A 17,164-nucleotide genomic window follows, 5' to 3' on the forward strand; every position below is an offset into this window, starting at 1 on the left:
AATAGTTTCGTATGAGGTATTCACGATGTATTGTTATAAATAGATAGGTATAATACATCGGTATTAAATAATTTAAAAAAAAAGTATAATTTCATTGACATTTGATCAATGAACATTCTGCTTTACTTATTATAAAACGTGTAAGTATGTTTTGAAAAACATTTTTTTTTACAAACTCAGGAGACAATTTATTGTAGGTAAATTATCACTATAATATAATATTGTAAATATTGTTTCATATACTTTCCGTTTTTTTTTTATATAAATTTCAATAATAGAAACTGATTTGATTATAACTTAAATAAAAAAACTCAAAACAGAAGACAGGTCACACAGTGAATTAAAAATAGTTCAAGCCTTATTGCATTAATTATGAAATGTACAAGTTTTCCCCTTTAAATAAACAATACTAGCCGCACAACATACACGAATAATAATCGTGCATTTTTTATAAATATTGTATATGTTGGTACCCCTTCGAGTGGCTGCTTGTCGAGTGGCTCCGTGTCGATTTTCGGTGGTTGTTTGTCGAGTGGCTCCGTGTCGAGTGGCTCTTTGAGGTGTAACCAAAATATCGACCTCCGGGTGAATAGTGGCGCCACCTGTACAGCGAAGCTGAACTACCAAAATGCCTGAAGCATTCGAACCCAGATTTTTACTGATAAGAAGTTGAGTGGTGTCACCTTATCTTCTCTACATCGTGTCCGCAATGTTATATAGTTCAGTGGTCGTAGTCGGTAACAGCTATAATATAATCTGTATCACGAACTATGATAATAGTATCTGTACAATAAGGTTATCCGAGGCCCGCGGATTTAGATAGTTTTTATTCATCTTCATTGGGTTCTACCTACAACAAAGAGGATTAATAAATATACAACCGTGAACCGCGGAATACAACGATATTACAACCAATAGCATCCGACCACCGCAGCCAACCATGTCGTCACGTTATCATTATGAAATTGTAGTGATTGTGTGTCTCAGTTCTTGCTTAAAGCGACTGATTTTTTGTGAGTTATATAGTTGTGTTTACAGTAAATTAATTGTTAATACAAATTTGTAAAACAAATTTTAATTACATAAAGTGTCCGATTTTCAACCTATTGTTTTGGGTCTAGAAATCGTAGCCTTGGCAAGCGGTCTCATCGTAGCTCAAAGTAAGTGCCGAGTAGTATTATTAGTTCTATTTATTCTATTTGGAACAATTACTGGACACTGTTTTTTTTTGCTATCGTGTAGTGTTTTTTACGGTTATTACAAATCTGAAGTCAAAACACTGTGGACTCCTCTAGTTCCAGAATTATAGTTACTTGAATTTTTCCAACGCTTTAAACTAGTAAGCCTTTAACTATATAAAACAATTTCTTGCGTCTTCGGGCTTTGGAAATCTGGTTGGATGGGAGCTTACGCCATCAAACCTCCAAAGGAAACAATAGCATGCCTAGAGGACTAAACTAACTTGATACTGCTATTGAAGTGTCAAGTTTTCTGGCAAATCTTTGAGGCCCCCTTTTTTTAAAATCTATTAGGTCGAAGAGTCGGCCTCCACTCTAGTTTCATTTCACCGTGTTCTTGTCCTAATTTTTGCAAATATGCTTTGTTTTTTAGAGTTGAAGTAGTTAGATACCAACTGAAAATCAGATCAGAAATGGATAATTATAACAAAATAAATAAATGCGACGAGGATACAAAAGAGCAATTGACTGAAGCCTTATCGAAAACTACAAAATCTAAATCTGTTGCAAAGTCATACAACTGTTGTCCCACGACCCACATCGAACAATCTAAAACAATTGACAGTGATGCATATGGGTAATGTGATTTTTCAATTGAAATATTTTATATTAAAAATAATTTTAAATTAAAATAATTATAATTATTTTTTGATTTATTAATTTTTGACCCAATAATTATTTTTAACATCAAGGAAAAAAATCATATTTGATAAATTATTTTTGATATTATTAATATTTATAATATAAAAACTTTCGTATACAAATGCTACATTACTCTTCTTTATTCCTTGTTTGAAAATGTAATTATATATTTTTTTCTGTACAGTGTCAGAGAAACGAGCAATGAAATATTAGTCAAAGCCGAGGTAGACCTAGTGGGCGGATATGTATTTGAGTCTGTGATAGAAATTGAAAAAAATAGGCTTCCAGATTTGCAAACGAACGATTTGGACGAAATACTTAGATTCGTCTGCGATATGTGTACCAAGTCGTTTAATACTAAAAGAAAAGTTGCTCGTCACATATCTCAATCACACAGTGAGAACTTAACGTCCCAGAAAAGCACAGAGAAACAAGTTGCCAGAAATATTTTAGTGTAAGACAAATTTTTATTTAATATACCTATTACACGATTATCAGAGCTTATTATTGAGAGCTGAAGGGGAAAATTATCATAATTAATTTTTTTGTTTCAATGAACTAGTTACGCCATTTTTTGGTTTATTCCTGAGCTATTTATGAATCCGTCAAGTTGTTTTAATAATATTGTGATCGATGCTACATTACAGTTTTAAAAATATAATCTATAAGGGAAAGCAAGTAAAGTTCTTAAACTTTGAATTGTAATACTTTTAAAATATTTACTGAACAAAACAATCAAGCTGTGCAGTTAGCTGTTAGAATGTTTTTATTTAAATAAAAAATTTGATAATAGACCATGTAACATAGGGATGGTCTAAGACTTAATCTAGTGGTTTAATATTTTTTTCAAATTTAACATGGGAGTTTTCCTTCTAATTTTTCAAATTGGCTATGTTATAGACTTAATCAAGCAAGAGGCCAGACGAAAATTAAAATAGACCAAACTGACAATTATAATTGCATATTAGAAAAAATAGAAAAAAATCGGCAGTCAAAAGAACAACCAAAAACAATAGACAATAATGCATATAAGTAAATAAATTTTTTTTTTTTTTTATTTTAATATCTTAAATATATTGAAAAGTTATTTATTTCTTGATTTTAGTGTTGGAGAAACGTGCATAGAAACAATAGTCAAAGCCGAGGTAGACCTAGTTGGGCGATATGTATTTGAATCGGTGATAGAAACTGAAAAAAATAGGCTTCCAGATTTGCAAACGAACGATTTGGACGAAATACTTAGATTTGTCTGTGATGTGTGTAACAAGGCGTTTAGTACAAAAAGAAGAGTTGCTCGTCACATATCTGAATCACATAGTGAGAACTTAACATTCCAGAAAAGCACAGGAAAACAAGTTGTCAAAAATGTTTTCATGTAAGGCAAATTCTCATTAAATATTATACCTATTACATTATCAATTAAAGATCTGAAGCGAAAAACTATCATAATTAATTTTTCGTTAAAATGATCTAGTTACACCATTTTTTGGTATGTTCCTTAACAAATCTATGAATCAAGTTGTAAAATCATTATCGTACTAATTGGCATTTCATTAATTTAAACACTTGTATGTAAGCAATTTTAATTTTTATGATAACATTTAATTATGAAAAAAAAAGTGGTAGGCAACAAAAAACAAAAAAATATTATTCAAATAGCGCAATGTTTGTATTCATATATATTCAACCAGATGAATTTAGGAAATTTTAGTTTAATCAGTGTGTTTACTTAATCCAATTAGAATATGTATAAAATATTGTTAAAGAATATAAATATATATTTTAAATTATTATTTAAAGTGCAATAATGTTTTGTTTTAGTTCCAATAATATGAGTAATGAACCAAATAACAAATGCGTGCACACCGGTGAAAAGAAGCTTTACAAATGTAATGTGTGCTTCAAGTCGTGTTCTTCAAAATATCATCTCACACAACACAATCGGGTGCACACCGGTGAGAAGCCCTACAAATGTGATGTGTGTTCAAGATTTTTTTCTCTAAAATCCTCCCTCACAAAACACAAACTTGTGCACACTGGGGAGAAGCCTTACCAATGTGCTCTGTGCTTAAAGTCATTCGCTGTAATATCCTGGCTCACAGTACACAAACGCCGCATGCACACATTTTTGGAAAAGCCCTACAAATGTGATGTATGCTTAACGTCGTTTGCTGAGAGGAGATTACTTACATTACACGAACGCGTGCACACAGGGGAGAAGCCTTATAAATGTGATGTATGCCGAAAGTCATTTGCTCAACCAACCCACCTCACCACACACAAACGCATACACACTGGGGAAAAGCCCTACAAATGTGATGTATGCTTAAAGTCGTTCTCTGTAAAATCTTGCCTCACAGAACACAAACGCGTGCACACCGGTGAAAAACCCTACAAATGCAATGTGTGCTTGAAGTCATTTTCTAAGAGATCACATCTCACATTACACAAACGCGTGCACACTGGGGAGAAGCCTTACCAATGTGCGTTGTGCTTAAAGTCCTTCGCTGATAAATCCTCGCTTACAGTACACAAACGTGTGCACACTGGTGAAAAACACTACAACTTAATACACTACGACTGTAATGTGTGCTTTAAGTCGTTTTCTAAAAAATCTCATTTAACATTACACAAACGCGTGCACACCGGTGAAAAACCCTACCAATGCGATATTTGCTTAAAATCATTTCCTGAGAATGGTTCCTTGACAAAACATATGCGCGTCCACACTGGTGAGAAGCCATTCAAATGCAATGTTTGCTTAAAATCGTTTACTTCAAATTCCACCCTCACGGGACACAAACGCGTGCACACAGGTGAAAAACCCTACAAATGCAATGTTTGCCTAAGGTCGTTTTCTGAGAATAGTACCTTGACATACCACACGCGTGTGCACACTGGTGAAAAACCTTTCAAATGTGAAATTTGCCTTAAGTCGTTTTCTAGAAAAGCCAATCTCACACAACACAAACGATTGCACACTGCCAAAAAGTCTTACAAATGTGAAGTTTGTTCCAAATGTTTTTCACAAAAACGCAGTCTAACAAAACATAAATGCGTGCTCACCGGTTAAAAGTTCTACTAAGTTTAATTGTGTTTAATGTCCTTTGTATCAAACTCAAGATTAGATCATACAAATGCATACAAACAAGTGAATAACCTTTTATATGATGGGTATGCTTTTAAATTTTTTCCTAAAACTCTAACCAGATGGATGAAAACTTGAGGGCTTATTTAATCATTTATATTGCTTTTTTGTTAGACGTTTTAAGTATCGATTTGTAAATTATTAGGGTATTAACGCCCTCCATAAGATACATTTACTGCTAAAGTTTTAATTATTGTTGTTTAATTTTAATTAAACTATTTTAACCTCTAGGTGTTTAAGTGATGATTAAATGTTAAAAAAGGCAATATTTTTTATATTATATTATTTATGTGTAATTATAGATTTACCCATTTTTTACCTTACAGACTTTTTTTGTAATTTTTTTAAACATATTTATTATTATATGTGTATTATTATATTCACAGTTATTATTAATATACATTTTTCATATATTTATATTTTGTTTGTGTTAATTTTTTTTTTTTGCATTCATTTTGGTAATTCAATTTACTACACTCAAGTTGAATATATGTTAATTACCATTAACACGATTATAAATTATGTTGCTACGACAACGTCTTATTAAAGAGTTTGGTATAGAAAATACAGAAGTGTACAACAGTAAACTCTAGAACTAAGTAAAAGTATTTTTACACGTATTAAACTACAATAATGGGCCTTGTTGAAACAAAATAAAAAATATATACTTTTTATAGGTTTTTATTCGCTAAATCTAAATCTGGCTTAAACAAATAGCGCGTCAAGTTTTTTAGTTTTTTTCAAATTTGAAAATCACATGCAAAACAAGAATTTTTCGTTTTTTTTTTGTAAATATTATGGTACGAATTATAGAAACATATTATTTTCAGCTTTGATGCGGAGCATAAAAGTTAGGTTTTAGTTTTCCATGATGTACATTATTTTAGTTATTCGTTTTGTATCTGTAACCGCGATAACTACCCACTTAGAATTTCGAGTAGAATTTTTATACCAATGTAAAATAAAATAATAAGTTTTAAAAATAATGCTTAGAAACTATGTTATTGCGGTTTTATAAAAGTAATATTTTTTTCAACATCTAAATAATAATGTTGCTTGAAGATCTGTAACCACCGGATACCCTTTTGTTGAAACAAAATAAATAAAGATATACTTTTAATAGGTTTTTATTAGCTAATATAAAACTGGCTTACAAAAATGTTTTAACAAATAGCTCATTAATTTTTTTAGTTCTTTAATTTTAGGCATTTCGTTCCAATTTAAATGTTGTAAGTCGAATTTTAAAACTCGTCTAAGTGCTTTGTAACCGCCAATGAGATAAATGACGTTCCAATATTTCTTTCCAAAGTCGTAGCATTCTACAGTTGCTAGGTAATTCTCATATATAAATGCGATGTTTGCTGAGAGTAGTACCTTGACATACCACATGCGCGTGCACACTGGTGAAAAGTCCTTCAATTGTGATATTTGCCTAAAGTCATTTTCTATAAAATGCTTTAACAACAACAAATAGCACGTCATGTTTTTATAGTTTTTTCAAATTTTAAAACAACATTCAAAACAATCACAATTTAACAGTTGTGTTTTTTGCATAAAAATAAAACTTCTACGTTAAATCTGAGATTTGTTCTAATTAAAGCAAAATAACTAGAATAAAAAAACTTATTTTAGAAAGTTATCCAAGTACAAAACAGTGTTTCTTTCAAATCTTAATTATAAATCCATTTTGGTTTTTTTATGAAAATAAAACTTATTGGCTGGATAAAAAGTTATGACTCTGATTTAGCGAAAAAAATCTAAACAACTGCGTGGTTCATTTAAACAAGTAAAATTAATCAAAACCACGAAAAAGGACTACGTCACGTTACTGGAGATTCAATTGTAGGTTGTAAACACCTAAATATTATATGTATCAAATTTACCACAAAACATATTATGTAGAAGTACCAAAAGTAAGCTCAATGGGCGACTTAACGACCTCGGTCGTAGTCCAACGACATTTTTTGTTTGTATCCAAAACAACAATGGTCGTTCTGTGTAACTTAGAAGAATAAGTATTATTTAGTTATTATTATATCTATTCAAATGAACATTGCAACTCGGCTACATACTATGAACTAAAAAACATTATATTTATTTAGGAATAAACTAGAGATAATGTAAGAACCAATCTGTCGATAAAGCCACTATTCAGGTGAACCTGTTTTGAATTCTAACGTGTCGATTCATTTTCCATTTGCCATAAAGAGGGCTCAAAAAGCCTACAATTAAAATATCACTTACTTATTTGATTATAATTTTGTCTAATAGATCTATTAATTCATATTTAAAACTAAATCTATCAAATTAGAACTGGTATAAAGCTGAGCTTGACTTAAATTTAATAAGGACTTGTCCATTTCATATTATTACAAAAATTGTTTAAGGTTTGAAATAAAAAAATCAAATTTGAATAATTTTGAAACAAATTTTATTTACCAATTTTATTGTCAAAAAATAGTATTACAAGTGAATACCGTATGATTTCAGTGTAAAATCATTTAAAGCAATGATATTACGACCAAATCCTTGCGATGGCTCTCCTGTCTTATCAACCAATTGCCATTGTTTTGCTTCTGCGTCGTATCTTTCTCTCTGAAGTGTTCCGTAATCGTTGACAAACACGAACAAGTCTTTGTCCCCGATAACAACACCTGCATTTCATAATGGTTTATAATAAGTAAAGTAATGTACAATATACTTGAATAAATATTCACAGACTCGATGTTCCATCATATGTGCCCGAGTGCATATTGGGCATTTCATCCCAATTGAAATGTTGTAAGTCGAATTTTAGAACTCGTCTAAGGGCTTTGTAACCGCCAATGAGATAAATGACGTTCAATATTCTCGTAATAGCCATCCTAGAATTGCTTATCGGCATTGGATCGAGTTGTTTCCAATATTTCTTTCCAATGTCGTAACATTCTACAGTTGCAAGATAATTTTCATTAGCTCCACCAAACTACATAAATAGAACAATTAAACTTGATTAAACTCTCACAAACTACATTTACTTGGATAAATAAAATATTTTAAAATTATTTTGCTTATAATAATTCATAAAATAAAGGTAAGGAAACTTTTTGAATAGCTAGACGTGGTTATTATGGTCAATAAGTGTTCACATACAACGTATAATTGATTATTACTGATTATTGCACTGCACCGGCATCGAGCCGTTGGCATTGGTTCAGCGATTTCTGTCCATACTTTGGAATTTGTATCATAATACTCTACTGAATTCGAAAAACATCTACCCGAAGAATTAAATCCTCCAACCTATATGAAAAAAAAAAAAAGTTTTTGTACATAAGTCAATTGTAATTAATGTAAAATATAATCTAATTGAAATACGTACGACATATATGTATTGTTTGTGAGTACAGACTTCGAAAAAAGTCCGTGGTTTATTTAGTGGTGTTGTGGGAACCCATTGTTTTGATGTTGACTTAAGGTCTAGCTCATCTACAAGATTGACATCATTACCAGACTCATCCGTGCCGCCAATGGAGAGCATAAATCCATTCTCCGTCACCACCATTATTGTGTCTTTACGGGGAGGACAGAAAACTAAATGATTGCTCGTTTTCCACTCCAAGTTGTCCTCGCTTCTGGTATCCATATACTTTATACAGTAATCGCGGCCATTTGTATGACCGTTTATTGCAAAAATTATCTGATTACAAATATATTATTATACATATGTCAGGTGATGATAAGTACACAAGTAATATTGTATTTAATTTGTATAAATTTAGTTTACGTACATTTGGCTCGGTATTTCTTCCTAATGTATATAAAGGTTTTGTATTAGCCATTTCTTTTTTCAAGTCCATCAGAACTAATAATAAATAATAACAATACAAAAAACTATTAATACGATTGTGCGAAAAATCGCAAACATTTTTTTAAAGACACATTAATAATATACTATATTTGAAAAACGTGGAGCAAATTCTGATCCCGATTGGAACATTAATGCAAACTTACTATCTATGTTACTTCTCACTAACGGCTCATTGCATATACGTTGTAGTCCTTCTTCCGAAATTAAATGCAATCGTAAGTGTTTCATAAGATTGGATAACAAGTGACTTCGTTCATATGTATTATGGCTTATCCAACAAATAATGAAATCAAATATCTAAAATAAATTGTTAAATTGTCAGTAGGTAATGGTAAGGAACGATCTAACATTAAGATAATACATTTTTCTATTTATAATAATATTACAATAATTATGTATAATTTAACAAGAATTTCTAAAGTTTATCTGCAATAATATTTCACCTTTTCCTCATTATTAATTACTAAATCGTCGTGTTTAATAAACTTGAGGACATAATCAATTGGAAATTCACATATCTCTTTCAATGCCAAATCTGAATTCACAACCATTCTACAAAAAATCATTATTAATAAATTTTAAATTTATTACGATCGTATGTCACACACATGATTACTCACGTAAAATTTTTTAGGAAATACGACCAACAAAATGCATAAATCTCTTTGTCCGATATTAAGTCGGAAGTTTTCATAAAGCTTACACAATTTGTAGGATTTATGTTTTCTTTAATATACTCTGAACACGATTCTTTGATATAGCATAGATCATAAAAATCGGCAGCCAACCACAGTTTCTAAAAAATAATAATAGATAATTAGCAAAATAGTAATAACTAATAACAGTGTATTTTTTAAAGTGTTTGTGAAGTAATACCTCTACATAACGTTCTTTAATATCAACTGTGGATGTGTATGCAAATTTTACGATGGCTTGTAAAACTTTAGAGTCCATTTTTTTTATAACAATGTCATTTTCTTTACTTTCTTTAAAAGGTGCAGTGAACATAGTATAAAATACAGAGCTCGCAGAGGCTAGTATAATTTTGTGTGCTTGTATTTCTAAGCCTTCGTCGCTTACCAAAGTGATATCGCAAAATTTTTTCTCCCTAGAAAAATGTATCCATTTTATTGTATTTATTAAATGCAATGATAAAACACAAAAATATTATTTATGACTTACTGCAAGAATGTATAAAAATGTTTGAACTGTTCTGCCATGATTATCTCCACAGTTGTTGTACTTGGCTTACAGTAGATGTACCTTTATTCTGCGTTTCGTTTGTCCAGTGGGTAATTGTAAAATTAATATTGTCTAAAACATTCAGATAGCAATGAAAATTATTTTGCTATAGAAAACAAAAACAGTGAAATCAAAGGTTTTTTAAAAATTGTTTGTTCTTAGTAGTACAATAAAAAAAATATGAGTTATATAATGACAGTTACTGATTTTAGTGTCCGTTTTATAATCTTAAAAAGGATATTATAACAATTTGTTTGAAATGTTTTTAATTATTTGAACATTAGAAAATGATGCCTCATTCACAGACTACTTCGTTCGTTGTGAGAGTACAACAGTATGTGATATGAAGCTGTCGGAATAATAATAATTTATATTTTATTATTGTGTACCTACTTTAATAACAATATTGTTTTCTTTATGATATAAAATACGTATAATATATGTCAAGGTTAAGTTTAACATTAAAAAAGTTGTTTTTGTAAACACAGGTGTCCCAATTCACCTTGTCGATTAATATAAATAAATAGCATTTGAGCATAGGGTTCGTTGCCTCACTTTAATCTGTTTGTATTGTTTGTATAATGTTTTTATGTCACACTATTGTTTTAACGTAATATTATTTATTTTTGCATATATGATATTTGTTTATCAACAGGAAAGTATATTCATTTATTTGTGTTTTATTCAAATACCAAATTTCCACTTGTATTACTCTTATACTATGTACATATTGTATAGTATTTAAACAAAAACACATATAACATTATATGAGTTTTGCATGATAATTAAAATGCTCCTAGAATAATGGCTATCAAAGTTCATTTAATTCTTATCTGACTTAGTTGCTATTAACTGCGAGAGAAGTACCTAAAGAAGGTATAACACATTAAACAAAATGATTTAACATATTTACTATTTTACTGTTAATCAATTTTTCAGTAAATTATGAGAAGGCAATTATAAAAAGCAGTTTCCATTTTAAATAAACACTAAATTATAATGGATTACCTACTGAAAACTGAAACTATATGGAAAAGTATTGTTTTGATGGACAGTGTAAAAAAATCATCAAAATACATGATACACAATTGTGTGAACAGTTTGGCTCTGAAATCTGAATGCCCCATAAAAACATAATATGATATAGTAACTAAAGTTCAGATGTTTATGACTGTATATTTTTTTAGTGAAATCAGAATTATACTCAAATACAATATGAGTTTAATTCGCAAAGACTAGAAATCAAATCAGCAAACTTATACTGCATATATTTACCCCTACTAATATGTAAATAGAGAGTATGAAAATACTCTTAGCATATTAAATATGGAATCCTTAGACTCACGTGAAGTCACCGCATGCGATACTTTTCTTTTAAGGTTGCCTAATAATGAAATTGTTGATCCGTTTCTTCTTAATCTAATTAACTTTAAAGTAAAAAACCACAATATTCTTAACAACCAATTAATTTATACACCTCATGTCCCTCAAAATTATATGTCAAACCATTCGATAAATGTTTTATTGTCTCTTGACAATAAATTAGCTGATAATTCTCTATTTAAGTGATATATATTTCCATTGTTGTTTTTAAATATAATTATTTTCTACACTGTATTTATTCTTATTTATTCTCATTTTTGTATCAGTTATTATTTATAAATTGCATTTTTTTTTTTTTAATTAATTGAGATCATTATAAAATGACTATCAAATAATGTTTATAATGCAATTAGTTGTACGTAGTACTAAGTAATAATAAAAGAAAAATATCATATATTGTATTATAACTGTTATTATTACATTGTATTTAAATTGAAATACTTGCATATTTCATTATTTTGAGTAGATATTTGCCTATAATGATTATTACTAGATTAATAATTCTAGTAGCATTTTAATTATCATGCAAAACTCATATAATGTTATATGTGTTATACGTATTTTTTTTTGTCGTTAGTTCATAACAAAAAAATGTAAACCCCTTAAATTAAAATAACTGTCCAACCACTTACTTGTTTAATTTTTCTGTTTAGTAGTTGTCATAAAATTTAAAAAAAATGTTTGTAACTACACAAACTATAATACCTACTAGATATAACAATACACAAGGAACACGAATGCGGAATTACGAGCAGCGAGCATTATGAAAAATTTGAATTTAATAAATGTAATATGTTTATGTTACTCTGTTGTTATGTGCCATGTTATCAGCACGTGGTGGTATGTAAGCAAAAACAAGTGTTAAGATATTTCCAAGGAGGTCCCAAGTTATATTTGCGATACATGCAAACCGCGTCAATCTGAATACACTATGGAAAATATTTTAAAATAGATTTCTGAAGCACATTTAAGGGAAAATTATTAAATATTCCAATTAAATCAAATATATTTAAATAGGTACACCACTCGTTATTATAATAGTATGCATTGTAATTGTGAAAGAAATATTTTTAGCGGCAAAATTATTCCATTATTTGAATTAATGAGTCATAAAGATTTTTTGAATTTATAATCATTGCTAAACCAAAACAGTATAATATAATAATATGTGCTCGTGCCAAATATAATAGACAATACATTTTTTTTTAAATCCGCAATGTTATTATATTATACGAACTAAGAAAATAGTATCTGTACAATAAGGTTATCCAAGGCCCGCGGATTTAGATACTACTTATCTTCATTGGGTTCTACCTACAACAAGGCGGATATATAACCGCAAAATACAATAATGTTACAACCAACAGCAGCCGACCATGTTAAAACGTTATAATTGTGAAATAAATGATATTTAGTCGAGTTATATCGCTGTGTTTACAATATATTAATTGTCATTTAAAAGAAACTTCAATTACATTAAGTGTCCGATTTTCAACCTGTTGTTTTGGGCCTAGGGATCGTAGCTTTATTAAACTTGATTTTGTAGAAAACAAATTTGAGCACACATTGCATTTATGGAGTTTTCCCCAGTGTACACGAGTTTATGTGTTGTAAGTGCCGAAAACTGTGAAAATGACTTCAAACACACGTCACATTTGTAGGGCTTTTTACCAGTGTGCACTGTTTGTGTATGTCAAGGTTAGATTCTATTAAATTGTCCTAATGTGAACATTTATCATTATCACATTTAATTCAATTGCATAGAAAATGTATAGCAATACAGAATACTAGTTTCTTAACTGCGACAAATGAAAGAATGAAAACTAATTAAATTATATACTAATTTAATATATTAAAAAATCGGAAAATACGAACGCAATAACAAAAAAAAAAATGTTGACAAAATATAAGACAAACATTTTTTTAAGTAAGTATTAAACAATTTTCGCTATAATATTTGCAACAATATGGTACTATCATACAAGCCAATTCAAACGTTCCAAAACATCAATAATAAAACAAGATATGTCCAAAAAACATGTTTATCATAAAAAACAAATATATATTATGATTTATAACTATACAAATTGTACATGTAAAAAAATATATGTAATAACTTGGGTTAACATTCTAATCGAATTGGTTTGGTCCACGCAAATGTAAGACGTTCATTGTACCATAATTTAAAAACTAATTTTTTGATTACATGTAAATTATTATAAAATCAAATGCCAAAAGACAGGATACTAATTTTTATTAATGGGCCGGATAATTTTTCGGACAAAATTCACATTTGGAAACATAAAAAATATTTGAATAAAATATTTTTGAGATTTTTTTTTTTTAAGTTATACAAATTTGTATTATGGAGTTATTCACAGAAAGTAATAAAGTGTATTTCTTTTTCTAAAAAAAAACCAAGTACTGGGTCTAAAATATTAGAAGCTGAATGTTAGTTTAAACAGTTTTTTTATTATTATTAGAGGGTAATGTAAAAAATAGATCAAGTTTAAAAATTACGTTTTCATCAGGATATCATAGTTATCGAATAAATATATAATCGATTGATATCCGTATCTGGAAAATGAATTTATCATACATATTTTTTCCCCAGATCAAAATGAAACTTTTTTGTGTTTTAATGTCTTTAGTCCTTGTACATATTTTGGCGATAACAAAAAGTAAGAATCACGGTTTTCTGAAGTACTTCAATCAGGTCGCCGTCCTGGTAACGCTACTTCTGGGCACGTGATCGAACCACCGGGCTGTCGTGCCCGTGGTCGTAGGCCACGGCGGCCACGAACTTCACCACGGCCGGTTTGACCCTATTGCAACTGCGCCCCGGCGGCACACAACGGCCAGACACACCGCACTTATGGTGTTGTCGGCGGTGACACCTGAGATGCGCGGCCTCGCACAGCGAAGCGAAACTCTCGACCGCCGTCTTGCAGTCCGGGCGGCGCGGCGTCCACCAAATTGGCGTACCCGTAGGCCGCGGGCTCGAAGAGCGCGTCCACCGAGACGCATTGCTCCAGCCCTTTGGCGAGTCTCTGCAAGTAAGGGCCCGCGTACGTGTCGTACGTGAACGGCAACCGGCAGTGCGCGCTCAGGTTACGCGCGGTCTGCCTGTGGCCTAAATCGAAGTCCAGCAAATCGGGCCATCGTCCGTCGGCCGACTGGCCGGTCAGCTGGACTGCCACATCCCCCGCACCAAAGCGTCCAGATGCCCGTCGATGTCGTCGGCGTTCAACTCGAGCAGACGCTCGGCGATTTCGCGGGCATCGCTGTCCTCTAAGCCGGCGGCCGTCACCGACGAATTGACCACCGAATCTATTACGGTGTGCATCTCGTTCAACACGCCGCTGTCCAACAGACACTCGTGTAACCCGCCGTCCATATTGTTGTTCTACGCGTTACGCGTCCACAACGTAGCACAACGCAGTTTAATAAACGTAAATGGTGCTGCGTTTACCACTCCAGACTATAATATTATTATTACATGTTTGTATATACGAATATATTTCAACAAATAAAACGGGCTGACCTAATTATTACTATAACATTAAATTACACCTAATTAAAAAAAAAACCGTTCTAAGCTTAAACTATATTTTAAACGTGTCTTATTACATTGTCAATACACAATCAGGTTCATTGTATATACTTATATTAGACATAAACTCTAATTCGTCTTTATAATTATTATCACATAACCCAAATGGAGTTCTAATGTTGAGTGAACAAATAAAAAAGTGTAGAATATATTACATATATACGGCGAGAGTTCTTACAATATTCTGATCGACTAACCACATTGTTAATGGATTGGCTTAAATACAATTTATATAAGAACAATTCAGGGTACAAAAATGAATCCTACATATTTTTAATTGAAAATCACATCGATTTCATATTATTTTTCATCAACACATTATTGTGTGCTAAATTCCAAGTTTGTAAAATTGTTTATGCGGTCGTGTTATTGATATAGAAAAGTGTTTTTGTGCGGACTATTAGTCATATGTTATTCACTTCGATAATAAACCAAGAAACATAAAACGCTAAAAACAATGAGAAAAATAATTTTGTGTCTTTAATATACTAACGCATTTCATAGTACGAAAAATCTGGGTACATTGAATATTATTAAGAATAGGTATTATTATACTCATATGATATTGCATGTCGATAAGAATTTAAGGTAAATAAGACGCGTAAAACACCAACTGTGACTTGTTTACACACTTTATCGTTTATTGTACTAGCGCATTTTATGCAACAAAAGTTCAGAGTATAAAACCTTATACATTATAAAATGGAACCTTAAATATGGGGCCCCGGTGAAAGAGTTTTGTACACGATAGAAAAAAATCGTTGTTTTCGTTATTAGATACTTACATTTCTTATTTAGTACATTGGCGTATGACAAGCAGGCCACTGTTTGAACAAGCATACATAAAAATATGTTTTCTCCTTTTTCAGTTAATAACACAACTTGAAAAGTGTTTTCAATACGTTCCCGTGTAAGAAAGTAAATCTGCGATTATTTAGAATAGTAACAACAACGACCAAAATCGTAGAATTTCTTCAAAAGGTTTTAAATAAATTTGATTTTACCGTTTCGGTCGATATACAAGACACTTTAGAACCTTCGTTATTTGAAAAGACTAATCTTTGTCTTAAAAGTTGTGCTGTCTCCATTATACAAGCAAGTATCGAGTTTTAAAAGTTTTAATTAGGTACGCTTTTAAACAGAACTTGCAAGTTTTTAAATTATTTTATTAGTATTTAGTATTTGAGATACAACGTTGTTTTTTCCTATACCTACATATTAAGTTCAAGCAATTTTATATCTTGTATTTGAAACAGATTATAAAAATATAATAATTAAACATATTTGAAAAATTAATAGATAATATTCAGACGTTTTATCTCAATTTTCTCAATAACGTAAAATACAAATGTTTTCAAAAGGAAAATGTCATAAAATTGGAATTATTTTCCAAGAAAATGGGTGTATCACATTAATTTGATCACCATGTATTTAGTTAAATACGGTTTTTTTATTTTTCATTCTAAAAATAGTGTTATCTACCTATTTTGAAGAAAACAATTTAAATAGTTATTTTTAATTACCTTCTAAATACATCAGACAACATATTTTGGCTATCCTAGCGCTTTCTAAATTTTTACTATTTTTTTTAAACTTTCTTTTTGTGTAAATTTTGTGCCTACACTTGTTATAACTTTTTATTAACTAGACTAATTTTGGCATGCCTATATTAGTTAAATAATATTATAAGAAACATATTTTACATAACTAAAGTGTAATTTTGATACTTAGTCGATAGCGGACCGGTGTGAATAAGTTTGGCCAATGCTTTAGTGACTGTAATAATGCTATTATCTTTTTTTCGTTCCTCTAATTCTAATATTGTCTTAATAGTTAATCACAATAATTGTTCCTTAAGCATTTTCGTCATTTTAAAACTAATAGTATTTCGCTTTCCTAAAGGAGGTTTTTATGTGGATAATTTTCAGATGTTTCCATGTCTTCGGATTAATGTGACTAATATAAATTGCTTTTGTTTATATTTGCAGATAAAAATGAAAATTCTCTGGGTTTTAATATCATTTATACTTGCAAATGTTTTGGCTGAT

The 17,164-nt window shown here is 30.4% G+C and overlaps 2 protein-coding genes across 5 annotated transcripts; one reads left to right on the forward strand and one right to left on the reverse strand.

Moving 5' to 3' along the window:
- The first annotated feature begins 832 nt into the window (after window positions 1-832).
- Window positions 833-5,348, forward strand: LOC126833405 (zinc finger protein ZFP2-like). 2 transcript variants are annotated; one of them, XM_050564725.1, is made up of 7 exons: window positions 833-1,160; window positions 1,243-1,339; window positions 1,612-1,815; window positions 2,065-2,334; window positions 2,781-2,912; window positions 2,986-3,255; window positions 3,702-5,348. In XM_050564725.1, exons 3-7 carry the CDS (start codon window positions 1,652-1,654, stop codon window positions 4,951-4,953), a joined length of 2,088 nt encoding a protein of 695 aa, XP_050420682.1. In that variant the 5' UTR covers window positions 833-1,160; window positions 1,243-1,339; window positions 1,612-1,651; the 3' UTR covers window positions 4,954-5,348. The 2 variants fall into 2 exon arrangements, with proteins under 2 accessions (XP_050420682.1, XP_050420681.1); XM_050564724.1 differs by lacking the exon at window positions 1,243-1,339 and having other exon boundaries at window positions 834-1,160.
- Window positions 5,349-7,436: 2,088 nt separating this feature from the next.
- LOC126833520 (kelch-like protein 2) lies at window positions 7,437-12,299 on the reverse strand. 3 transcript variants are annotated; one of them, XM_050564914.1, is made up of 11 exons: window positions 12,136-12,299; window positions 10,061-10,192; window positions 9,755-9,986; window positions 9,499-9,674; window positions 9,322-9,430; window positions 9,022-9,175; window positions 8,799-8,872; window positions 8,390-8,707; window positions 8,161-8,310; window positions 7,750-7,993; window positions 7,437-7,682 (listed from the first exon to the last, which is right to left on the reverse strand). In XM_050564914.1, the coding sequence occupies exons 2-11, from the start codon at window positions 10,096-10,098 to the stop codon at window positions 7,492-7,494; spliced, it is 1,686 nt and encodes a 561-aa protein (XP_050420871.1). In that variant the 5' UTR covers window positions 10,099-10,192; window positions 12,136-12,299; the 3' UTR covers window positions 7,437-7,491. The 3 variants fall into 3 exon arrangements, with proteins under 3 accessions (XP_050420871.1, XP_050420873.1, XP_050420872.1); XM_050564916.1 differs by lacking the exon at window positions 12,136-12,299 and adding an exon at window positions 11,466-11,543; XM_050564915.1 differs by lacking the exon at window positions 12,136-12,299 and adding an exon at window positions 10,324-10,482.
- Between the last annotated feature and the right edge of the window lie 4,865 nt (window positions 12,300-17,164).

Source organism: Adelges cooleyi, unplaced genomic scaffold (genome assembly GCF_023614345.1).
Source record: "Adelges cooleyi isolate 19-005CV unplaced genomic scaffold, UGA_ACOO_1.1 ACOO_flye_CR_arks_rails_tigmint_CR_PRNA_2, whole genome shotgun sequence".
NCBI classification, from domain to species: domain Eukaryota; kingdom Metazoa; phylum Arthropoda; class Insecta; order Hemiptera; family Adelgidae; genus Adelges; species Adelges cooleyi.